The sequence below is a fragment of the Pieris rapae genome, chromosome 5 (assembly GCF_905147795.1).
Source record: "Pieris rapae chromosome 5, ilPieRapa1.1, whole genome shotgun sequence".
Classification (NCBI taxonomy): domain Eukaryota; kingdom Metazoa; phylum Arthropoda; class Insecta; order Lepidoptera; family Pieridae; genus Pieris; species Pieris rapae.
The window spans coordinates 1,989,805-2,017,444 of NC_059513.1; the positions used below are offsets into that span (position 1 = coordinate 1,989,805).

Consider the following 27,640-nt stretch of genomic DNA (forward strand, 5'->3'; position numbering starts at 1 on the left):
GGAGGCATTATACAGCCTCTCTTTACTGCCGCTTTTTTTTAATCGAATTTCAAACTTTCGTTGTTTTAGTTTTTGTCAAATTAAAGATTTATATTAAACTTATAAATTAAAATGTATAATTAAAATATACTGTTTTTAAAGAACACACACATTTAGATAGTGGAAAATGATTAATTTATATTTGTTTTTGAAGGTTTCACTTCTACCATATGTGAATTGCACAAATGTTTTTGTTTAGTTTACAAATACATAATAAATGTATTTTAAATTACATAAATGCTATACATATTCCCTAACAAATGAATAAATTTTGCTATCCGCACCACTATTTAGTTTTCAGCCAAACCTATGTCTCACATAATTATACGTCTAGTGTTCAGAAATTTTGTACCCTATGGAGGACTAACGCGGGTTGACGACAGGTAGATAGTATCGGAACCCTAGAGCTAGTGCTTTCCACACTCAACAAATAAGTATCGCAATACAGCAAGGAGATGCTGCCAGGATTATTGGTACACTGCCACTAGCACCAAACTTAAAATTTGTTTTAATTTTCTATTTATATTATGACATATAAAATTATTAACTTCTTTAGTGATTTGCACTCTGATGACATGATTATTGGTATAATGGTAGATATGCTTCTATCTCAACGTTCAAACAGTTTTTACAGAAAAGGACGAACCCTTTCACTCAAACGTTTTAAACGGTCGAAAAGTCAGCTAATACCAGCCAGATTGGTTTTTGGACGTTTAAATAATTACGCTCGACCGATTTTGTAATATTGAAGATTCGGAAATTACTGGAATGGCGTTAGAAGATTTTGTTTACTTTTAGAGCGTAGATACTAGGAACTTAAAAGATGGGGAAACATCGATTAATGGCTTAGATGTTCCAATATTATATCGAGTGTTTTGTGTAACCGTAATTGACAATTGACAATCTAACGACGATTTAAATTTATTTCTGGAATACTTTTTTTAGTTTAAATATTCCCATAGTCACACATTTGTTGGAAAAAAAAGAAAGCTGGTTTTTTTTTAATTTTTACGTTACGTGGAGAAAAGTATTTTTGACAAAATTCAATTAAGTAATTTCGTCGTGGAATCGAAAATTTTTAGGTTTTTCAAGGAATCTGTTTTATAGTTATTTAAATGGTAACTCCTACGCCCGGTCATGTAATACGATATCTAGACAACGGATGGATAAGGATATCACTTTGTAAGACCCAGGGAAAAAAGAGTAGACAGGCCCAAAAGAGCACTGAAGATTGATAGAAATAATATATGAAAAGGACTGGCAGACTATTTGGCAAAGATGGAGTGACCTGGAAAGAGTTAGACGTGACCTTTAACCAAGAGTGGTCCATACACAGGCGACTAATATGAAGCTAAATTAAATACGAATAACATCTCTTACAACATTTGAAATGGAAATTAAGGATTTGATATTAAAAAAAAGGCTTTAATATTAAGGCATACGCCGCCACTGAAACGCCAAATAAACGTAAAAAACCGCATAAATTAATAAAAACGTTACATATACTTCACAGCCGGTAAATAGACCGTTTTTAATATTATTTACGATCCATAGCACTTACGACATGCACGTGGTTTACGACTTGTATATATATATATTATATACTTTCCGTCCCTTGAAACCTCTCCTATTTAAGTACTCTCTTGAGTATTTAAATAAATGAGGCTATTAATGTCAAAACGGGCAACACCACTGGCAATTAGAACTCGGTGATCGATGCTAGGGCCGATCGTCAATTGATATATTTGTTACGCGATTTTCCGAAAAGGAAACGAAAATAATTCCAGCGATTAACGAAAGGAAAATACTCAAATGGTTTCTTGATTGGATATCGTTCATGTTGTACGAGAATATATCACGTCTTTTGGGACGGTGAATTTTCTGAAAGAATTGTTTTTAAATAATAATAATATCCAATACAAACGTCTTAAAATTTGACCGTAACTAAATAGTTTGTGTTAAGTATGTCGTGTGGACTCAGTTTCCGAGATTTATAAGTCCTGCTCATTAAGCCAGCCTCGCACCAGACAGAAACTCAGAAGTTTCCTTGGAATTCCGGGGGCTTCACGGAGCTACCTCACTACTCCTAGGAAACTATCCGTTGAGAAGTGACAGCTTCGCATTCCAGGACTACGTGTATGACTACTTAAAAACATTAAAAAACAAAAACAATCATTGCTATGATGGGTAAGATTGCATCATCATCTAGAGCTTATGAGCCTTGAGTGAGACAGGTTTTGACGTGGCAACGTATCACGTATACCGTAAAGAAACATGACGCATGCGGCGTTACCTCGCTCTGAGGCGTTCCATTTAAAGCTTGAAGTGCAAACGAGAGCGCGGAACGAGAGCGCGAACTATATATATAAAAATCAATTGCTGTTCGTTAGTCTCGCTAAAACTCGAGAACGGCTGAACGGATTTATCTTATCTTGGTCTTGAATTATTCGTGGAGGTCTAGGGAAGGTTTAAAAGGTGAGAAAAATTCGAATAATTGCCGGGAAAATCCTCAAAACAGCATTTTTCTATTTCCCATACAAACGTTTTCTAAATAAAATGGAGAGTCAATTTGTAATTTATTACCGCTGCATAAAGTTCAAATTCGCGTGCGCGTTGGAGGACCTAATATCGCGTTCTGAAACTCAACAAAAGTGAAAGTGAATCGCGAACGCGACAAAATTGCATAGTCTCAAAATACATAGTACATAAATAAACACAATTTTAGCTAACTTCAGTTGTTACTCTGTCCGATTATTTTTTTATTTTAGCTAACTTAAGTTGTTACTCTGTCCGATTATTTTTTTAATAAGACTATATAGAAATCGAAAGATAAATCAATAATAATAAAGACAAATTAAATTATGGTTTCCTTCAAATCAGTCGACACCGTAATGAACCAGGATGACGTAATCAACTATCCCACTGAGTTTTTAAATTCACTGGAATTGCCTGGATTACCACCTCACAATTTGCAGTTAAAAGTAGGATCCGTTGTCATCATGCTGCGTAACATTAATCAACCTCGACTATGCAATGGAACAAGACTGGCTGTGAAAAGACTGATGAATAACGTCATTGAGGCGACAATCATAAAAGGAAAATACAAAGGAGAGGATGTCTTGATCCCGCGGATACCGATGATTCCAACGGACTCACCATTCGATTTTAAACGCTTACAATTTCCAGTACGTCTGGCCTTTGCGATGACCATAAATAAATCGCAAGGACAGTCTTTAGAAGTTTGTGGAATCAACTTGGAGTTTCCCTGTTTCGCGCATGGACAATTATACGTCGCGTGTTCGCGCGTCGGAAAACCGTCTTCTTTGTTTATTTACGCACCACAAAACAAAACAAAAAATATAGTTTATGAGAAAGCTTTAAATTAATTAACAGACTATATTTTCACAGTGTGTGTCTGTGAATATCAAATTTAACCTTATAAATAGCCAGTTTTTCAGGAAAACTCTGATTTCTAAGTAAGCAACATGATGTATCGAAAATAATAATAAAACTTCATGCTTTATTCAATAAATGCTTTTTCATTAATAATTATTTTGTTTGTTTTAAAATCATTTTATACAAAAGATTAGGTCTTTTATTTATCGATGAGGCAGTACGAAGTCTGCCGGGTCAGCTAGTATATATATATATCTATCAAACAAATATAATTAAAATTTTCTGTTGAAAAATCCAACCATTTCAACAGTATTTTCTTATTATGACGTTGTTACGTTCAGCTATCGTCAGTAAACCGACTTTACAGACAGCCGATTTTTTTCGTTTCGTCATTCGCCTATTTGGTGTCGAAGCATGAGTGAGAAAAACATACACATTGTATGGTCGCTAAATACATTTAGACAAACATAAAGACCCTCTAAAGGTACAAGAATCCAATTTAATAAAACCTCTCCAAATAGGAGCTATCTCAAAAAGTTGTCGAAATAAAAGTAATTAGACTTAGAAAATTCAAATTGCGCCTAAGTCGGGGCTTCATTTGAAACTTCGAACGTGCTAAAGTTTGTATATTGTAATTAGTTGTAAAATGAGATAGATTTATAAGAAATTTAGTGGAACAGAAAGTAAAATAAGAAACTTTCTTACAAATATTATTTTAAATGAATGGATTTTTTCTGCCGATATAAGCTTCAAGTGATATTGTAATTTATTTACACTTGAACCATTCTTTTCCAAATTAAACAATTATATCTTTTGAAATGAAGATTGGTTTTGACGAAAACGAAATTGCATTTTTCTTTATACACATTTGAGAAAATAAAAGAAGTGGTTACCCTCATAATCCTTGGTTATATACTGTATCCACGTGTTTGGATTATTTTTCCTTATTGGACGTATAAAGGTAGTCCTTCGTGATGCAATAGCTTAAATATGGTATTGTATTTGTGTCTACATGATTTATATAAAATTATTGATGTTTTAATATAGAATAGTACTGTACTAACATCTCATATTAAATAGTCGCCTTTTTTATATAATTGGGGGACAAACGAGGCTGTGGGACGCCCAAAAAGGCAGTCATCGCAGCCCATAGACACCCAGTTTTAGTGGGTGCGTTGGCGGCCTTTAAGGGACCGCTCGAATTTTGAATTGTTGGAGGTGGTATCTCTCAGGGAAGACCCCAATTCCATTTCAATTACAATACTCAGTACCTTATAGACATACGAATACCAAATAAGGTACATTGGTGACCCCGACGTGATATTAGGTGGATATACCTAAGAATTTAAAATATTCTTATCCTATATAGTATAATTATAATCAAAATATATAATTATTTATCATAAAAAATTAATAAACAAAAATAAAATGTTTGGCCTTGTGACATGTGTACCTTTAACGCTGGCAGCATTTCCTTTCTGTATTGTGATACTTATTCGTTGAGCGAGGAATGCACCACTATCTACCAGGCGCTTAAAGTTAAGTCTTTAATTAGCGCTATGCGCTTGAATCTGTGTGTGGTGAAGAGTCTGTAAAGACTGTTGGAGTAGTCCATAGGAAGAAATTCCTACGAAGGTGAAGGACAGACTCTTGTACAAGAGCAATTTATTAATATATGGTATAATAAAATTCGTCTTAGTAAAAGAAACAGATATACAGATATACAGATACATAAACAAAAACTACAAAATAGTTGCTGGACCAATTTTCGTCACGCACGTTAGGTACACCATGAATCGGAGTTGTTTATTTATTTTAAAAAATCTATCCAAATTTTAGCTCACATCACTAAAATTTGACGCGAATAAAATGTTATTTCGTTAGGTTTTGTATGTAAAAAACGTGAAATGAAGGTAGTATTAACTCGCGAGCCCTCTGGCATTGAGGGTGTCCATGGGCGGCGGTATCACTTAACATCAGGTGAGCCTCCTGCCCGTTTGCCCCCTGTTCTATAAAAAAAAAAAGTATTCAATTCGTTTTAATGAGCGAGTGCCACAGAGTGCGATGTGTCAAACACAAATGTTTGTTTAGTTTCATAAGTGTGCTCGTAAAGCTGTATTCAAATTAACACACTGTCTGACGTGTTGCAATTGTCTCTGCAGGAATTCAATAAAAATTAGCCTATGAATATATTGTTTGCTAATAGACACAAATAAATCTATTAAAATTAACCAATTATATTATTGTAATGAAGTGACCATATTTCAAAACGCTTTTATACCTCGATGATATCTAAATTCTGTGAAACAAATTTGAAATAAATTATTATTATATATTATTATTATATTATAATATAATATATTAAATGTTACTTTGTGTCCAATACACATTTTGCAGCTCCGTTAACACTCAGTAACACATTACACATGTTTAAAAATCCAAATTTATTTATTTATTTAGTATTTATAATACAGTATTTTTTATAATACTGTACACTTATGAACGCCTAAAATACATATTAATGCTTCTAATTTTACATTTACAGTTAATATTTTTTTTATATGATTTGGTTGTTTTTTTATTTTTATAATAAATTTTTCATGAGGCTCGGCGTTTTAAATCTTAACACATACTACTTTGAAGCATGAATTCAAGCTATATAAATTCTTGTAAAAACAACGAATGCTTACGTTAAGTAACTGAGATGAAAAACGTAATGTGGAACCAAAATTGCACTGTAAAAACTTGCAAGAAGTTAATATTGGCTAATCCTTCTTAACTGCACACACCAAGGATGCTCCCAAATGTATAAATCAATAACCCTTTTGACATACTTCATACTTAGTGCTAAGTCTCCAATTTGATTTCTGTTTATGATCGTTGGAGGCACGTTCAGATATTCCTTCAAAATTTCTACGAAATCTTACAATGCTAATTAACAAAGCAACATATCTTTGAGAAATCAAAAGAAATAATAACTTGTACACTACCCTCTGTAGACCCTACAAAATACCTAAAGGTGTTATTTAGAGGATGCACCTTCGTCTTTTTTTAGAGATTCCTCTACAGAGAGACCTCTGTAGAAAACTTTCGTTCAAAATTTTATTTACGAATGCACGTACTTTTATATTTTTTTTTTCAATTTCACTCGCATTTAACACAGGAACACGGTACAAATCGTTCGTTGATTTTCGTTGAATATTTTTATGAAATCTGTTTTTGAATGTTAGCAGCTCCGAAGCCGATTATGATGATTTATGTGAGTGTAACGTGGTTTAAATAAACGTGACACGACAGATGATTGTTTTTATATATCTCTCGCGGCTTCCGTAACAAGAGAAATGTAAAAAAGTTTGAATAACATATACTAATCATAACGTGCCGGGAGTTTTGTTTAATAACAGGTGTCTGAAAAGAAAGTTTACATTTATTTTCAAAGCGGTTGAAGTTAGATGACTTCTTGGTGCCTGAACTTCAAAACTTTCCTGGCTATAACCAAGAGAACATGGATATAAATAGAGAACATAGTTTCAACAGGACAGAGCAACATTACACACGTTCAATACGTCTCTGCTACGAGTTCGTGAAATTTTCTCAGGCAAATTGATCTCCGGGATAGGTGACATAATTTGGCCTCCACGCAGTAATGATTTACCCTTATTAAATTTTTCTTATCTATTATCTTAAATCGCGCAATCGAAAGAAAATTTTTATCAACAAATGGCAGCCATCTCTGAGTCCATCTACCGAGCGGTCATAAGTAATTTTATTGTTCAATTAAATGAGTGCCGCAAACGCGAGGGTCTTCATTTGGACGGCTTATGAAGAAATGAATTTCCAAAATGTGTACTTTAAAAATGAATAAACATTTTTTTTTGATACACGACATACTTTTTTTTAAATCGATCAACTAAATAGTAAAATACTTAAATAAAATAAATAGTGGTTGCCTGGAAGAAATCGCTCGAAAGCGATAAGGCCGCCAGTTGCTTTTCATTAAATTATGTTTAATATTTTTTTTCCTTATATGTAATGCAACGAAGTGTTAATAAATAAATAAATAAATAAATATGAACTTTCTTTTGAGGTACCTTGTAATAAAATAAAAGTTTTAAAGAATTAAGAAAAGCGGTATCGCGTAAAGCTATACTAGGAAGCATGCTGCTCGCGCGACTCAAAAATTCAATATAGGATAATTGTAATTTAATAATAATATCATAAAACTAAACACCTTCGTCGCAGTTGTGACACACAAACGTATGGCAAATGACAAAGTCCTTTTTTAACCAAAATGAAATTGTTTTACACGTATACTAGCGGATCCGCCAGACGTTGTCCTGTCTACACGTCTTTAATTTCAAAATTTCAATTTTTAATAAGCCATTTTGATGAAAATTATTATTCAAATGTTATGACAATATCTAACGATCCAGCACATGGTCACACACGATATAATACAATGATAACAAAACTTTTTTTAAATTTCGGGACAGACTAAAATTAAAATTCGAATATTATTTAAAATTTGACACTGCGATGGTAGCGCCGTCTGTCGGATGCAATGTAAAACATTCCAAAATCAACAACAACTAAAAAATTGAAAATTAATTAAAAAAACATTGTCCAGCGGACAAAATTGTGAATCTAAACCATTCCCAGATCCCCTTGAACACACACAAAAAATTTCGTCTAAATCGGTCCAGTCGTTTAGGAGGAGTTCAGTCACATACACACGCACACAAGAAATATATATATTAAGATTAGTTTTCTTAATAGAGCTGTCAAAAATAAAATTCTACCTACTCCGTTTGAAGCCGCAAATTGTTGATGGATCATAGTATTTGGTGTACAATATCCGTGCGTGTTTAATAACCGTATTACAATCAGATATGAAACCGATCAATCATGTCCACCCATCCGTTAAATGTACCGCCCATCTTATTTCCTTGTCGGGACTTGACGTCCATACTGACGATGTAGCTACGTATGTCTTACAATTTCTATTTATTCTACCTTTAAATCTTTAACAACATTATACAGAGAATTTTTTGTTACTGAGCATGAAATGTAAAAATTCTCCCGCCATTCTGGTATAGTATTATCCCTGAGTAATATTTTTTACTTATGTAAATTAAATGACGTTGTGATTTATGACATTTTCCTTTGAATTATTGTTATGTATAGGGAGTGTAAAACTTGCTGAGTTTCTTGCCCGTTCTTCTCAGAACAAGGCCTACTGGCGTATGGCGATGGCGTAGTTTTGCTCTATCGCGAATTTTGTAAACGTTTTTGACATTCATAAGCATGCCCTAAGACGCATCTAAATTGAATAAATGAATTTTGATTTGATTTATAATAATAATACAAGTGTTTATTATTAGACGGTTTGTTGAAGTCCCGATATTGTTTATAGTTTCCGAAGTTTAAACGTTTATTGTTGTTGATTGTTGATCTAACAAAACATTTGCCGAACAAACTATTTTAAAGGGTCCTTTTGTTAACTACTAGCTGTCCTGTGGTTTTAGCAGCGGCTGTTTATAATATAAAGATCGATAAATAAACTATCAAGCGCGAAAGTAATGTTTAGTAGTTTCTGAAATTCCACTAACAAAAAAATAAAGATTTATATATGAGTATTGTCAAATAGGAAAATAATGTATAAATGTAAATGTAAAAAATGAAAATATTTTTTTTAATTTTAAGACGAATAAAATGTTACGACAAAAATAGACGTACACATAAAACAATGTTGCGAGCACTATTATGTGTATAGACAAATAAAATAATAATAAATAGCAAACAATCAATAAGATTCTAGAAAGGGAACCAAGATACAAAAGCAGTAAGAGGAACAGAAATTGTGTTTTACACCTCATGTAACTAGATTTAGGTGTCCACGGGTTGCGATGACTGTCCTTTGTGGGCGTCCCCTATACTCATTTGACTTGTCATATACTAAAAAAATGTGTGTTATACTAGTGTACACACGTAAGAAATGAAACTACTTAATGACCTTATTTTTCGATAATTGAACTACTATATGCAACAGAAATTGGTTAAAAAAAGATAACTTAGATAAAGTTTAACGAAAGGCTTTTATTATCATAGACATGAAAACAAATAATACAATTAATTAATTTACCTTATTACTACTAAGATTATTGTAGAATTTTATTAATTGTAATAGAAATATCGGTATCATTGTTTTCTTTATTGCTGGCTTATGGTAATAGAAATATGAAATATTTTGTTCAACGGCGCGTAACAGAAAAAGTGACGCGTAACCGAAAAATGTGTCGGTTAATTTTTTTTTCCAATGCCGATAAAGAAGTTTCGCTTAAAAAAAATATTTATCTATTGGGAAGTTGCAATGGTGTTGTGCAGATCTGTCCTAAATACCGCGGTAACCGGATGATTGGTCGATGTTTCCACGTCGTGGACTCCAATGGCAACTCACAGCTCACTGAACAGACCCGCCACCCCTTATAACCACTGGACCAATGATAACATTGATATTATTATCTGTGGATGACTTCACTTATAAAAGGACGATACAGCCTTGGCCTGGGAAATGTATTATATATTTAATATTTTATTACGAGGGATTGTATACGTTTAAATTCGACGTATGTATAAAATTCATATAAACAAAAGGATAGAAATTAAATTCTTCGGTTTTGACATTCTAATTTTAAATTTGATTGCTTTTTTCTAGTACTTGCGTATTTTTTTTAATTCTTTATTAACAGTGATAGATTAAAAATAAATTCCGGTATATTTTAAAGAGGTTGTATATTTCAAGAGATTGGTGATTTTTTTAGCGTAGTCTTTAGTAGCTAGTTAGGTTCTATGGTAGCGTACCTATAATGGTAACATCATTACCTCTCACTTATAAAAGGACGATACAGCCTTGGCCTGGGAAATGTATTATATTTAATATTTTATTACGAGGGATTTTATACGTTTACATTCGACGTATGTGTAAAATTCATATAAACAAAAGGATAGAAATTAAATTCCCTTAGGAAACAATTTTTAAAAAAGCACTCATTCTGTACTTAGCGCCTTTTGAACAGGACCAAATATGTTTTACGTAAATAAATGGAGATATCAAAAGGCAGCATCGCACAGTCAAATTTTAAATTATCATGAATTAATTCTACATGAACCATTCATTCTCGTTTGTGAATAAAAAAATATTTTAAGAAATTTGTTGCAACACTTTTATTTTATTTTATGGCAATTGTTATAACTTTGTGCCAGATTCAAGTTGCTATAAGCTTTCAGGATATCTGCTAGCCAGGTTTCTTCGTAGCATTCGTGTATTGCTACGTAGCAAAGTCATACGAGTTTGGTAGTTTAGATACGTATATATGACATGTATCAGTGTTTTAATTGATCGGACGTTTTTTACGAACGACGTAAGACGACGAACTTAGCTGCAGGTATCAATCCGAGCAACTTCTCTGAACACTCTTCGTACTAAATCTGGTAGAAGATTCAGAGCTACCATTTTTGCGCTAAACTTGATTTATATGTTATTCTAATGATAAGTGGTACTTTCATCCTTGCCGCAGAGTAGGCGGAAAGTAATAATAATAGTTAACGGCTCAAATATAAGAGTCTATAGTCCAATTTCGATCTTGTTCCCTTCGAGTAGGGACTCTTGGGCCGTGGGGTTCAAGTGCAAAGCGCTTGTTAAAGATTTAAGTTAGTGCCTAGTTAGTAGTATCAGTAGTTCCAATTATTCTTTTATTTATTTATTTCGTAATTCCACTCGTTTTCGAACTATGAAAAATATACTAGAAACAATTACACTAAAAATATAGCCAATGATGGATACATAATATCTACAAAAAGGTTCAAGCAATTACAAAAACGATAAGTTAAAGATAAAAATAAATACAATAAAAATAATTAAAAATTAAAAAAAAAACAACAATATATATTTTTATATTATCTTTAATCTATAAAAATATTGCTTAATGTAATAACAATAATATGGATAATTAAATATATCTAGGAATTGTTCATATGAACTTATGATTTTAGATAAAAGAGTTACTTTAAAAATTACTGAACGCACTGTAAAAATAAGAAATAAGGATAAACATTTCAAAGAAAATGAAACGTCATAAGCATTAGCTCCTCTACGTTACCCATAAGTGGAGTGATAGCTTACAGGATACATAGTGGCAGTCGAATTGGATAAAACTACTCATTAGATGACGTCATATCCGACGACCGGAAACGGAAACCGACGCCCTGGAACCGGTGATTAGTTGCGACATGGAAAAGGGCACTTTTATCTTACAAAGGCTTAATCTTTATAAGCCACATATAACAAATATATACACAACCGTACGATTATATCATTGTTAGCTACTTTGGTTTGCATAATATGTAATTGAGTACGGAAATTCCATTTGCGTAAATTAGGCTTTGATTGCATTCTGAAATCTACACAAGCTTTTTTTTCCCAACTCGGTAAACTTGGTACAGTCAATAGCCTGTACCAAGTTTTATTGCTCCTTGAAGCAGTTATGACTGTAAAAAGCATCCCAAATTATTGAAAACATTAAAAATATCTAGCCTGTATATACCGAGGGATCTAACATGGCTATGGATACCAACATACTGCACCACGATGTATGCAAAAAATTGTTACGTCATGACTATTAAACTAATTAATCACCTTCCTAGAAGTTATAGACCACCGATGTGCATATCATAGAGGGGAAGGTGATTACATTTTTAAAGGCACGGTGGTTTGATAGCGTGGGCGTAAATAACTTAACTTACCTATTATTATGACATTATGTTAATGTTTGTATTACATTATAAAATTGATATGACATTTGCATGCCTATTTATATATCGCGGATTTTTATATTTAATGTAAGTATGTAATTGTAACACCATCTTAGCAAATCAACGTTTTTATTTTATTTCATTTCAATAAAAATATTATATTTTACCATAACCACAGCTTTTGATAAATTATATTAATGGCGTATAAATCCTGAACATACAAGATTGGATATCGATATTAGAATGGAAATTGGCAAGTTTGAAAAGTTATTTACGAGTAATATACCAATATGGATCTTTTTGTGTATTCATCAGTGCACTCAAAAATGAAAATACATAAGAAAATTTCAAAGGTTTCGTTCGTAAGATCATGCCAGTACAGACCGATACTGCTCTAAAAAAGTTACTTTTAAAACAGATAATATACTTAAAGAGATATAATAAAAAATATTCGAAACGAAAATACGACTATATACATATATTGTGTTAATCCCTGCGGTCTAATAAGACCTACCTAATAAGGCAAAATTAGAATTAGAATGGTCTGGGAATAGAGATCTATTTATGCTAAAGTAGAATTGACGTCTTTGTGTATATTTGGAGAGATAAAGATATTTGCATTATCTGTTTATCCGCATCGTCGAAAACTGAATCTTGTCTGTGACTGATGTATGAATGTGTGTATACAACGAGCAAAATGACTAGGTTATTCAATTTTTTTTAGTACAACGGGTAGACGGGCAAGTTTATGTACTTGATGTTAGGTGAGACCGCCGCCCAGAGACTCTCACACTGCCCGAAGGCAAGTGCGTTTTAGAAGCACCGTAGCAGCCTTTTAAGAGTTAGTATTAATCTTGAAGGACCTTAAGTTAAAGATTGGTTTGGAAAGACCAAAGTTTTTGGTTTTGCAATGTGGTAAGTGGCAAAAAGTGCCTTAACGAATCACATCAATAATAAAACAATATATACATACTTATAATTTAAATTACATAAACTTATTTAAGGGATACAACTTAAGTCAGTCGCTGTTACTTACGGGATTCAAACTTTAGAAGGCCCAGCGAAGCCCGAGGGCCCATCTTAAGGGCGTGTAAAGGGCTGAGGTTTTTTTAGTGGGTGGGGTCTCGCTACCTCTCTGAATAGCAGAGGGATTTGAGTGTAGACCCAGTCCCACAGGGCAAGCTCGACATTCTTGATGCGGGCCTGCATAGGTGCTTTTTCACCTCATTATTAAAAAAAAGGGATTCAAACTTATTGAGAAGCCTAACCTCTGAACCCACAGATTTTCGGCAATAATCGGTATGGAGATTATACTCTCACATGAAGACTGTATGTATATAGGTATATATACATACTTATGTGCCGTCGAATTAAATATTCCAAGAAAAGCAAAAAAAGTTTTCATGAGCAATGTTTCTAACTTGCAAGTTCTATACATTTTCGATGTTACCTAGTCGTACGTCGTGGTCAGCAACGAAGTATCTATATCTCCATCGGTTTCTGTCCAGCGCTTCCCTTATCACACTGTATAGCTTTGAAGACGATGAGTCTTTCACTTGGTCGGTCCATCTAGTTGGTGAACGCCACGTGATCTTTTGCCTTCTGTGTTATCAACCACAATCAGTTACTCCAAGATCTCATCGCCTTTGCGCGTTGTACATTGTATGGCCGAAATACGATACGATTCGCTGTGCCTACAGCGATAACTACGGTAACACCAAATGTACGTTATATATGTATCAAACTGTTTGGCACGAACAAATTAACGTAAATGAAAATATATATCACTACATAGTATAAAACAAAGTCGCTTTCTCTGTCCCTATGTCAATATGTGCTTAAATCTTTGAAACTACGCAACGGATTTTGATGCGGTTTTTTTTAATAGATAGAGTGATTCAAGAGGAAGGTTTATATGTATAATAACATCCATTAAATAGTGGAGAAGTACTGTTATTTTTGAGGTTTCTAATGTGATGTCGTAAATAATTACATTTTTTCCGCTTACATTGCAAACGCAGGCTGAACCCTACGAGTTTTATCAAAATAATGTACTAAGTATTGTACACATTGAAAAGGTCTACAGAAAAGTACGCGATGGTATATGTCTATATGTTATATGTCGCGTATATTATAGGAGCTTTCCAGCGACGGAAATAACAATACATAATAAAAACCTGCTTTTCATCAGCATTGCACCCGTGCGAAGCAGGGCGGGTCGCTAGTTACTAATAAGAACGAGACATCGCTTAATTCGGTCCTAAGCCGCTCTTAGTCTACTGTAATGAGACAAACTTGAAGGCGAGCGGGATTACTCTACTACTAGTTTTATAATTGACTTTATTGATTGGAACGTGTACATTTTCGTTCGGAATTTTACGAATATTAAATAAAAAAAAAGTTTTCTCAAAGTTATAAACGGGATTTTGTTTGTTAGATAACGTCACATCAAGTCCATAGATAAATATTTTATGCGGTTGAAAAAGCTCAAGCCTGCAAATACAGGGATCTAGGCTCCGAATATGATTTTGTCCCATTCGGTGTCCCTTGGTCCGTGGGTTCCTAGCGCTATAAGGCTTTTTAGGGAAATATCAAAAAGGTTAGTCGACATCACTGGAGATGGAAGAGCTGGCAGCTACCTGTGACAAATAATTAGTCTGGCTAATCAAAGTGGGAACGCTGCCAGTATCGGAACCTTGGGTAAAAGTTTTTAATAATACATTTCAGTTATTACATTTTAAGGTTAGTATATTATAACTTATAATATTAGAACTTATTGTAATCAACGCCATCTGTTGAACTGAAGTTGGTATTATTTCGTTTGTTGATTTAAATTTGCGTTCATATATTATTGTTGGGCATTATTAATTGTTGATAACCACTATAAAAAATGTTAATTATATTAAACATTATTCTTATATTTAATTATGGCAACTTAAGTTGTAAATTCTAATTAGTCTTAGTTTAGTAATCATATTATGTTCTTGTATAAGCTAACAAGCGTATTTTTTTACAATATGAACGATTTAAATTCATTTTGAATTATCTGTAATTTACATTAATAATTCAAAACAAAGACAAGTTTATTAAAATTATGTAAATTTTTCAATGCCGTATATTTTTCGAGCGAGGTAATATTTAAATTTTGATAGAGTCGTAATTGGGGGCATGCCCTATCGCGTTGAGGTTTGCGATCAAATAAATTGGACGAGCTGAAAGCTGAATTCATTTCTTATAGAAAAGTATTATGATTCTTCAGTATTTGTAAACCATTTTAATTAAGATTGTATATTTGAATTTTGATATGACAGTTATAAGACTTCATTTGTATATTAACAGTGTTGAAAAAATTAATAGACGTCATAATTACAAATCTTCCTGTCGTCGAAGCGTTGTACGGCTTCTTACACCTGTCCATCTGGGACAGGTGACCTGGTTAGAGTGAAGTAAAGGCGATGTTTCTGTCGTACTGGACATTTTGGGGACAGTCCTATGTCTAGTAACGTCAACAGGCTGAAGCGAACAAATTGGAAATCTATCAATAAGCGTTTTGATCCATTGCCAAGAAATACAAGCATTGGCCTCCTGGTTTAGCGTGCATGCAACCCTGAGATTGTGCCTTCAAATCCCAGTTGTTTTCTAATGCACTGCACTTGATAGTATAAAATACAATATAAATTAAATTTACAAAAAGCTTTAAGTGAAAATAACACCTTTAAGTGATAAAACACAGACCGCTTTAGTACAATTAAACTTGTCTGAAAGATTTATATCATTTTCGCACCGAAATTAGAAATTATTGTTGACGTTTCTCACTCTATTACGTAATTTTTAATAAGATCTCAGCCCACGCTCTGGGGATGAAATTGCGGCTTGTTTAGTCCCTTATTCAACACGCACATTCGTTATTGTACTGTTAAAATAGTAGAATTCCTTGCCTTGCGGTTCTAGTTATACTTTGCCGTGAGCTTCTACTAGGAAATGTTCTACTTGGATTTTGACATTCTAAATTTAAATTTGTTTTGCTTTTTTCAAGTATTTGCGTATTTTTTTAAATTCTATTACTTATTAACAGTGATAGATAAAAAAGAAATTCCCCGAATTCCGATATATTTTTAAAGCGGTTGTATATTTAAAGAGATTAGTGATTTCTTGTCCGTAGTCAGTAGTAGTTAGTTTGGTTCCTGTGGCAGCGTACCTATAATGGTGACAACATTACCTCGTTGTATTGCGATACTTATTCGTTGAGCGAGAAAAGCACCACTACTAGGTGACACCTTAAATGTTGCATAAGCGCCTGTGCTGAACCCCACGGCCCAAGAGTCATTACTCCAAAAACAAAATCAAAATTCCCAATAATTGTAAGTTTTATTTTACTACCCCACGCTGCAAAATATATTTTGTTTTATAATTTATAATTGTTTTATAAACAGTATTTACCGATTGACCACCAAAAGCAGGCAACACAATAAACCATTTTTGGGGGGTTGCCGGTATTTGTAGGTGGAGTAAGCTTTCTTTTAAATATAAATATAATAAATATAGATACATACGAAACGAAGAGATATATGGAAATCTCCTAAGGAAGACTCTCACATGGAGCCGTTTCTACAGATAGCTTGTAAAAACTAGTCCACACACAAGATTATATGAATGTACAAATTTATGGCTTATACCCAAAGGCCCGAAGTGATATTCAAATGTAATCTAAATTTTAAATGACGTTACGTACACGAGCGCCTGTCAAAGCCGTGTTAGGTGAATTGTTTTTAATTTCATTAGTCACGGTGCCGCTAAAAACCGTTTCCGTTTCCACTCGATTAGTTTCCGCTGCGTCTGACAGTTCGTTTTTTCAAATTATTGGGGGAAAGCGAAACAGTGAAGCGTTTTGTGTAGTTGAGTTTGGGTTTTTTGATTTCGTGAAGTGTTTTAAAAAAACATAAACGAATTAAAAGTTTTGAATTACAATATGGCTGTCAAAATTTCGACACCTTTTAGAGTCGAAGTCCTTCACCGAAGTATTTTCGAACCAATTCAACGGTTGTGCAAGAGCGTATGTTCTTAAAAGTCGGGCACTTGCAAAGATGCTGGCAATGTGAGTTTTCATGCTGCCCATTGGTACTCTGTTATCTGTTAGTATTGTTTGGTTGAGATATTTTTTTTTTCGAGTTTTATCTATCTAGTATTGCCCTAAACGTTCATCTACCTCTCGGCAACCTAGAAAATTCTCTCACTCTCACTTCGAGATAGTGTTAATAGATAACAGACGTTAAAAATCCAAACAAAAGTAAAAGAAAGAACGACTTTCAGTGATATTTCTCAGAATACAGTAAAAACTTGGAAACACGACGTTTTATATTAGAAAGTTCTAATATTAGAGCCGGACGGAGTTTACAAAAGTCGCTCGTCTTTTGTTCTAAATGTTCAAGTATTATGTCTCGAGATATTTTGTCGAATGCACATAGATTAAAAATCAACTGATTTATTTAAAAACTCTTTGCGTATTTTTTCTATTATCTATGCTACTACCGCTCCCATATCTTACTCACTTTATCTATGAATCTTTAAATAAATAGAAAGCTGAGTAGTTAGAGAAGTTGCTGCTATTTACAGTATTAACATAATATTATACACATTGACTGCTTAATCAATGGACACACAGACACATTTATAATAAACTTGTTTCTTAATATAAAATAATAAAATTAGCTTTTTTATTTTTACTTTTTTAAATTTCTTACTTCAGACTTAATAATAATATATTGTTGTAAATTTAATATAAATAGACAATCTTTATAATAACTATTAGTTTCCAAGTTTATACTCACTCAAGTTTAACTTACTGCAACAATTTAAATTTAATTCTAACTCCATTTGGTTCAATAAACAATAATAATCAAACGTGTAATGGCAAACAGTTTAACCAATTTCTTAATGACACTAGAAGAAACTAGCATTTAAGATACAGGCTAGGCCTAGTTAAAACGTGCTAAGAGATGTATATTATGTATAAGGTAACCACAGTAAATATTGTATATAGAATGGTATGATGGGTTTGAGTCAAATAAAGTAATTTTTATTTATTTATTATTTAAAGTAATAGGCGGAAACCAAAACTTTTATGGCGAATTTTGATTGAGTAAATATGAATATTTGAAAATATGTATGAATGTATTTTTAATTAAACAAAAATACATTTTGCGGATCCGAGTTAGCATACAGAAAATTGGGTGACGAATACTCGATAACTAGGGATGGCAATGGTTTAAAAATTGAACCGGACGCTCGCACGGATCCGAGTGCGGCACCGCTACTATGACCTCGCTCCACTCCGATCCGAGAAAAGAGTATTTAATGTGTTAAGGCACTTTCAGATATATTTTGATGTATTACTGGACTAATTTCTTAGTGTGATTATCCATGCGCGTATCGATTAATCAAGCGAGTCTTCGTTTGGCCCATTTCATAAGATTATGATGGATGCCGTTTATCAATGGCGAGCACGTGGAGGGCGTGTTGAGGTCATTGACTTGCATCGATCCGTGGAAGTAGGTCAGCCGGACTTCGAGTTCATGCTGTCTGTACTATAGACATACCAGCCTGTCTTAATTTTATTAAGACGAATAAAAAAGGAGTTTAGAATTAAATCCTCCTTAAATACCTGGTATTTTAGTATATCTACGTGTGTCAGAAAACTGCGTGGATATCTTACATATATATTTCTTTTTTTTAAGGTTAGGTTAGGTTGGAATTGGGAATCTAAAATAGTTTAAATAAAACAAAGTGTTTATTCATTTAAAGTACATGTGTATTCCTAGAGGATTTGGGAACCCTTTTAGGTAAAAACTACGTGTGTCAGGGTTGCCAGCTCATAACCAACTGAATTCTAAATGTCTTAACATATAGTTATAAATAATTTTATTACATAACGAAACTGTTTTTGCACATGCAGACAATATAGAACACGGACAACGATCAATAGGCTAAGTACAACGGCTATATCGATATAAGCGATGTCTTCCAGACAACCTGTGCAAATTGAAATAAATTTACTCATTTACAAAGAAACATGAACAAATTGTCTAACATTCTACAATAAAAAAAATCGTTATTTTTGATTGTGTAAGGTAATGCATATTTTCGTAACAGTACAAGGAAAATGTCATTAAAAATAGAATAAGTGATAAATAAATTGTGAACAAACAATATAGTGATTGTCGTGATCAAACATTTTTTTTAAACTTGTCGAGTTTCTTGCCCGTTCTTCTCAGAACAAGGCCTCCTGGTAGTTTTGCGAACGGATGGCGTAGTCTTGCTCTTTCGCGAATTTTGTAAACAATCTTGACATTCATAAGCATACCCTAAGCATCTAAACTGAATAAACATATTTTGATTTGTTTGAACTAAAAACCCTAAATACAAGATGAAATTGGTCGAAAAATTTATTCTTCCAAACAACTCCTCTGAAACTCTCCGTGTTAAATGCATTAGAAGATGCAGAGAGACCCCACATCTCTACGCAACGTCAAGGGATCAAGCCGCTCTTCATTATAAAGTTTATCTCTTTCTGTTGAATTGTGTACACGCTTTGTTGAAAAGAGACACGAGTCTATCGTCCACACGGTGCAAGAGTATTACTGAATTTAAACAACGAGTTGCGTAGGTAAATAATTTTAAAAATCGAACACTTTTTAAATGTTAAAATTTTTTGTTAGCATCGTTTTAAAACACAAAGGCGGAGAGCGTGTCTTTAAGTTTACAAGAAGCTTACGAGGAATCGGGTGCCTGAATAAATTATCCTCCTCACAGAAGGCTTACCTATACTCTATTCAAAGTTCCGGCGTAGCCTAGCTTACGATTTAAATTATGTACGAGCATGTTGTTAGAATCATTAATAAAAAGCATCATGACGTCAGCTTAAATATAATTTATCTTAAGTAATTTGTCTGAAAGCAGAGCCACGCTGAGGTCGTGTTACAAACCTTTGATGTGTACCAATAGACTCTCTATGTGTACATTTAACACTCTCTTATTCGGAAGGAAACATCGTGAGGAAACCACACCTTGTGTAAAGACTCAAAAGTCGACAGCGTATGTCAGGCACAGAACCTATTAGAAAAACAAATGATTACGTCAGAGATATAAACATATGACCTTAAAAGGTAGCGCCGGTGGTTTTTTTTGACAATTTAACGTATTATTTTACGACAGACGTGAATACAAACCGTCAAATTGTGATATGTAATTCGTTGGTTGTATTCCTGTAGCTAAAAACGCCGCCTTTTACACCGGCTTTCGTCTGGGCCTACACCCTTGTGTGTTGTCTTCTTTGCCGATGAGTAGGGATGCCTACAGGGTCAAGTTTAATGACGTGGAATAATTGATACCTTGAAGATCTTATGTTCCAAAATAATAGTATTTTTTTTTAAAGTTGATCCATTAGGTACCAGGTTCAACTAATGTTCATATATCCCATACAGTACTTTTTATAATGTAACTGGAGTCTCACCTGATTTTAAGTGATACCGTCGCCCATGGATACTGCTCGAAAGTGCGTTGCCGATCTTTTAAAAATTGGTACGCACTCAAAGCCTTGCTATCGTTATTATTACCAAGAGAGTTATTACACTGTCAAATATTTTTCAGCGAACCCTGAATCAAGTCTCGAAAACATCTTACCTTTATGACACAATATAAAAAATATTAATTTCCAAGGATCTAGAATGCGTGGAATACATTTTATACTGTTTATGTATAGAGCGCGTAGCGAGAGCATGTTCGATGAATGCGTAAAACTGGGAATAATAATTTCCACGTTAATGTAATTTTAGTATTGATCTTATTATCTGTCATTTACAAATACAAATTGCCATAATTAAAAAATTAAACTGTCAATGCACGGTACATATACCATAATTGCTCACACAACGCCTTTGTAGTTTTTATTTAATTTTACTAAATTGTAAATAATTTATAAGTTCTAAAACAATGTGTATGCATAAAATTATACAAGAAAATGTGGTATAAAAATTTTACACATTAATTATATTAAAATTAAACAACAACCAAAAATAATTAAAAAAAGTAATAATAACAATAACTCAATAGAAACTTAAACCTCATTAAGAATACGATAAACAAAGTTACGGTAAGGTGGAAGATGGTAGTGACGTATATCAATATTTTCATTAAGTTATGACGGCTATATTGTGAGAAGATAATATGTACCAGAAAACACCAGAATAATCTATCCCGCTCTAGATTAAACCATTGCCATTACAATGACTTTTGACAGTAACACGTCTTACTTTCTCCGACTCTAAGACCTTCAGCTTAATTTTAAAATGTTCTGGATCCCTCTCGAACATATCCATTTGAATGCGGTTGCGTAGAATTTTTTCATAAATACAAAAAAATGCTACGCAACCGTGCTCTATAACTTGGGTATCCAAAGTAATTGAAGCTGCGTCGTAAATACGTTTCTTTGACGCGATAACCGAATTTTATTCGCCATTTCATGAGCTCAATACATTAATGGACTTCGTGATTTTTTAAACGCGATTCCATATCAGCCTCTGTAGATATATAATATAGGTATACTAGATCCGGTGTTCAATGGCGTACAATTTATGCCAAATGTTAGTTTTTATTAGGATTAGAATGGCACATATATTTATTTGGCACTTATACTTATACAGGAAAATGGCCGCGAATACAGTTTATATTTTAAACTTAAATAATATGGAATAAATATATTACTATGTTGCCGGTATATCACAAAATATCTATGTCTATGGCATATAACAGTTTTACTTATCTGTGACGCCGGCTTGGCTTTGTAACTTGACATTTTATTTACTTGACCAATCAATGAGTTTAGATAAAGTATGTGAACCATTTACAGGCAGGCTGTAAAGCGAACGGTTGTTTTATTTCTCATTTAACTTACGTAATATTGACAATTAACCAAAAAAATTATGTCAAAAAGGATCAAGGTCAAGAATTTAATGTTGTTCATTTATGTGACTACATTTTCGCGGCATAAGATGGCGCTAGCCACTTGACAATTGTCAATCCTGATCGTCTGTCACCATAGGTACATGAGAAAATTCGGAAAGTTTACGTTTAAGAGACATTTAATTGGACAATTATAACAATTACAACAGTATATATGTAAACACAAGTTCAGGTCTTGTGAGCATTATTTGTAAAGTACAAGAGAACCTGTTCTGAGATAATTAAATAACCTTCCGCGTTTCTGTACTCTATTTTATAACAATAACGTTGTATGTACTTTAAATAATATAATGTAAATTTATTCAATTTTTTATGCACACGAGTTTAAACATATAAATGTAAGTTTATTATATACTAGTAAGCAGTTAGGACTATAAAAAGTATCCAAAATTATTCACAACATTTAAAGAAACTTGCCTGTACCAAGGAATCCGACACGGCTGTGGGTTTCATGTCGCACCATGATGTATTTAAAAATGATTACGTTAATGACTATGAAACTAATTAATCACCTTCCCAGAAGTTATGGATCACTGCTGTTTAATGCTTTCATGGGGATAGTGATAAAATTTTGAAAGTCAAGGTGCCTTTATAGCTTAGGAGAGTTTGTACCAAGTTTCGACAACAAATTATATAACTTAAATGTTCTAAATATTATGACAATTTTTTATTGATAAAATTATATAACACTTGCATGACTATTTTTGTATGGCTGATTATGTGTTGTTTTTTTAACACCATTCTGAATGTACCACATTTTTTGCAAAAAAAACGAATAATTGAACGACTTTAATGAAAAATATAATATTTAATCAAGACTGTAGCATGCGAACGGATGTGGTTCGGGATGCTACTTATGTGGACACTTTTTCCCCGTCTCACTTTCCTCGGACAAGCAAAAAAGCTGGTCTGCCGCAAAGTAGGCAAAAAATAATAAGCGGCGTCTTCCATTTTCATATCGCTCCTCAAACATTCCCATTGGAGACCCCCCCGGACTCTTAGTTTAAGTGCACAGGCGCTAATTAAAGAATTAAGTAGGCGCCTAGTAGTTGAGTAGTGAGTTTTTTTATATAAATACATTTTGATTTCACGTTTAATAAAAAACATCCAGAAAATATAGTAGGAACGCAAATCGGTTCAAAATTGTCAACTAAATGTATTAATGTTCAATATTAATACTGCCCCGAGTTATATAACCTTACCATAGTTAAGTTACAAATATATATTTTAGTAATCAATTAGAAGCATCAAGAGCAATCATCGTACACTTGAAGCCAAAATGATCCCTTTAGTTTCTCCCACACACGTAAATTGTAATATAATATTCTTGTTTCCGATATTGTCCAAAAAGGTCAATTAAACTTGTATTGAAGTGTCATTTAGATAACCATTTAAAATGCCAAGTTAGTTTTTTATTTGGGTCGCAACCCCACCAACCCATGTTAGTTATAAACACATATTTTGAAAGATATCAAACGTTGAAAGCTAGTTGACATCCAGATTCAAACAAAGTACATTTCACATTTTAAATATATCTACAACAACCGCCACATAGACCCACCATTTTTTTTCCCAGATTTCTTGTGCGCGACCCATTTTTTCTTTTCACGCTTTTCTAAGAAAGGACCTTTTTGAGTCACCTGCCATTACAAACGAGGGAATAATATTTTTCGATCTAACCGACAGAATAATAAAAAAATATGAACTATTTATTTAATGAAAAAAATCATGAGTATGATAAAACACGAATAAAATGACATTTTCTAGAAATGAATCCTAGCTAGATCGATTTATCGCCCCCGAAACCCCCCGCATACTAAATTTCATGAAAATCATTGGAGCCGATTTCGATATATATATATATATATATTTCTCGTTTAAAGATATAAGATTATTATGTACATAATCAAATAATACATGTACCAAAAGCATGTGTGCTATTTTTAAGTGTAGGACAATTTTTGATTGTGACTCAGGACATGTTTTAAGGAAATTATAAGGATAGATATTCCTATTGTATAACTAGTGTTATCAAATGGATCTCTATGTTAAATAATTAGTGTGTTTCTGAATGAATGATAATATTATTGTTACAATATTAAAAGGGTAATTTTAAACTGTTTTTGCTAATAGAGTAAACAATTTGAATGTATTTGGATTAATTGGGTAATTAATAAATGTAACTTTAAAATAATTAAACCTTCGGCCGTGACCCATTAGAAATTTAATTGCCTAAACTTAACCTTAGCACTTGAAATTGAATTGAAAAAGTAATGCATACATACTGTGCCTTTGCTTTTATTTCATTATTAATGAATAAAATTTATATACGTTTGTTATTGTTCATTTATGTAGACTATTTATTTATGACGATCATAAAATAATTTAATCGGGCTTTAATTTCTCCTCTATTTCGATATTCAAAGGTAAGACAATTTGACAGCCCTTCCTGTCAATAGCAATTACGAATCGTTAATAGTTAGGATATTAAAACCAAAGATCCGTTGTTCATTCCGTTAACAAAGATCAAAGTTCAATACAAAACTAATAAAGTTGATCTAAAGATGACCTTGACCATCGTCTTTATCGTAATTACATAACATACAATGCTGTGTTTACATACAAGCGACATTTCGTTTGCCATACGAATCTACATTGTACTCAAGTCAAGGGATTTATTTTATAAAACAACAAAACTCTTTCACTAGACCTTTTTCATAATTGAAATATGCCCGCCTATTTCTTCTCTACCTACAAAAATTCTGATTCCTATATATTTTGTATACAGACATCGCAACAACTGTATTTATATATACAAGAAAATCGTATCCTTTATATGACTATAAACGAGTTTTATCGTCAGTTGATAACATGGCGTCAAAAGTAAAACTCACGTTCAATGTCCTTTTCATATCCGCGGCGGTAATTCTTGGTAATGTGATCCGTTTCAAACTTCTGCCTATAAACAATGAAACGAAACTCTCGCTTGGGTATCCTAGGGATAGCCTTCTGAATTTCACAGAATTGGCCAGTGAATATGGATATGTGACTGAGGAACATACAGTCGTCACTGAAGATCAATATTTGTTAACCGTGTTCAGGATTGTGCGAGGCAGGAATTGTAAAGGGAAAATTAAATCACCGCCAGTGATTCTCATGCATGGATTGCTGCAAAGTTCTGACGCGTGGCTGGATGCAGGCCCGAGCGCCGGCCTGGCCTATCTCCTAGCAGATGCGTGTTATGACCTGTGGGTCGGAAATCAAAGAGGTAATTATTATGGCAGGCGACACATGAAATATAATCCAGATGAAGACGCCGAATTCTGGAACTTTTCCGTCGACGAAATTGGGTTTTATGACATTCCAGCTACTATTGATTATGTTCTAAATCACACTAATGTTAACAAATTAAACTACATCGGATATTCCCAGGGTTCTGGAACCTTATTTATCATGTGTTCTGAAAGACCTGAGTATTGTGAAAAAGTGAATATTTTAATTGGTCTTGCGCCGGCTGCGAGGCAAACGTATACAAAGTCTGTGATTTACAGATTAGCAACTACAAGTATCACAGCATTGGAGGGTGTTATAAGAGGCGCTGGTCTTCAAGAGATTTTTGCAAAGGGACAACTGAGCCAGGAAACTCTTGGGTTTATCTGTCAAATGAGTGCGATAGCGGAACCAATCTGTGGTACTGCCGAACAGTTGATTGATTCCTTCCACCCGGGGTCAATAACAAATAGGACTCTGCAAGTAATGTTTGGACATTTTCCGGCTGGAACATCTGTTCATAACATGGCGAGGTATGGCCAGAGTATGTCGTCGGATAAGTTCCAGAAGTTTGACTATGGGAAAGATGTAAATTTAGTGAAATATGGTAGTGAAATGCCTCCGGAATATAACTTGAATCGAATGACAGCGCCCATAGTGATAATATATGGGAGGAATGATCATTTGGTTGATCCAAAAGATATCGCCTGGTTGGTGAAACAATTACCGAATGTTGCTAAAGTTATGGAAGTGACTGATCCTCTTTGGAACCATTTTGACGTGACATATAGTCAATATACCAGTGAGTTAATTTTTCCGACTGTGAATAAATACTTAACAAAATCTAGCACATTTTAAACTAATGAACTTTTATCTCTAGTCCTAAATGTGTATATATTATTATTAATAATAGGATATTTCGTTTGTAAGATTCACATAGTATATACATATATCATACACAAATTTGTTATAGATTTCTATAATAAATAAGGAAATATTGTGATAAGAGCATATCGTCTGTGATAATAATTATAAATATTTATGTAATCAATAGCTTATTTTTTATCATCAGTTAGGTTAAGACCTATTAATAATTAATAGATATAGTTCGCCACATATGCACGCATCATTTATAGGCATATATGTAAAATCTTCTATGCGTCCTTTTCATTACATGAAAAATGTAGATTTGACATACGGGCTAAGTATTGTAATTCACAAACAAAGATGCATGCACTGCAACCCGGGGTCCGAGACTGTCTTGTTTATTGCATGTAAAATAATAATAAAAGCTTTCTATTTCATATAATAAACATTTATATTACATCTCATTGATTCCAAGATATCTGCATGCCCTTTTTAGGCAAAGGCCGTCAATTCTGCATAATGTCACTATCTACCTGTATGTACCTGCTCTTTCCTTAATCTATATCCACCTTCTAAATTTTCTTCCTCTTCCGCGTTTTCCTTGACCACTAGTTTTATACTTTATTGCTCCATGTTCCTTTATGCCTCGCCGATTTCAACTTGTTTATTTATTTTCATCGTAGCATCTGCTACCTTAGTTATTCCTCTAAATGATGTAAAAGAGAGGATTTTCAAGAAAATCTCGTTTCAATTGCCAATTATTGACATAAATACATCACAAGGAAGTTTGTCTGTTTGCAGATAACATTAACGTGTACTTTTAACGACAAACTGCCATTACCAGCTTAACTTGTTATTTAAGTCAATAAATGAATTAATATTTTGTACACATGTTTCCTGGTTCTGTGCAAAATAACCGTCGTAATTATTATATGGTAGATTTGTATAGAAGGACTATTCAATATATTAATATATATTGACGTATTAAAACAATACATACAATGCCATATTGTTATATCCTTTTATCTTTAAATACATAATTTTCAGTAACATTTCAAAACTCACATAACATTGACAAAAAATCTCAAACAAAATATTGTCAATCTGATGTATGATGATACAAAAATATCTTATTTTGCAAGAATAGTTTAATTATAAATTTATTTAACGTAAGTAAAATACAGTTTACATGTCCAAAGGAAGATACTCCCGCCCACAACACAGGAAATCCTAGTATATT

At 33.1% G+C, this 27,640-nt stretch overlaps 2 protein-coding genes across 2 annotated transcripts in view; both read left to right on the forward strand.

Moving 5' to 3' along the window:
• LOC110996390 overlaps positions 1-27,640 on the forward strand; it is a 111,422-nt gene that overhangs the window by 44,099 nt on the left and 39,683 nt on the right. The gene's annotated exons all lie outside the window — the stretch shown is intronic.
• Positions 25,049-27,384, forward strand: LOC110996389 (gastric triacylglycerol lipase). The gene has a single exon (XM_022264030.2). The coding sequence runs from the start codon at positions 25,135-25,137 to the stop codon at positions 26,389-26,391; it is 1,257 nt and encodes a 418-aa protein (XP_022119722.2). The 5' UTR covers positions 25,049-25,134; the 3' UTR covers positions 26,392-27,384.

Coding starts and splice junctions, on each gene's coding strand:
- LOC110996389 (XM_022264030.2), top strand. CDS start 25,135: ATGGCGTCAAAAGTAAAACTCACGTTCAATGTCCTTTTCATATCCGCG.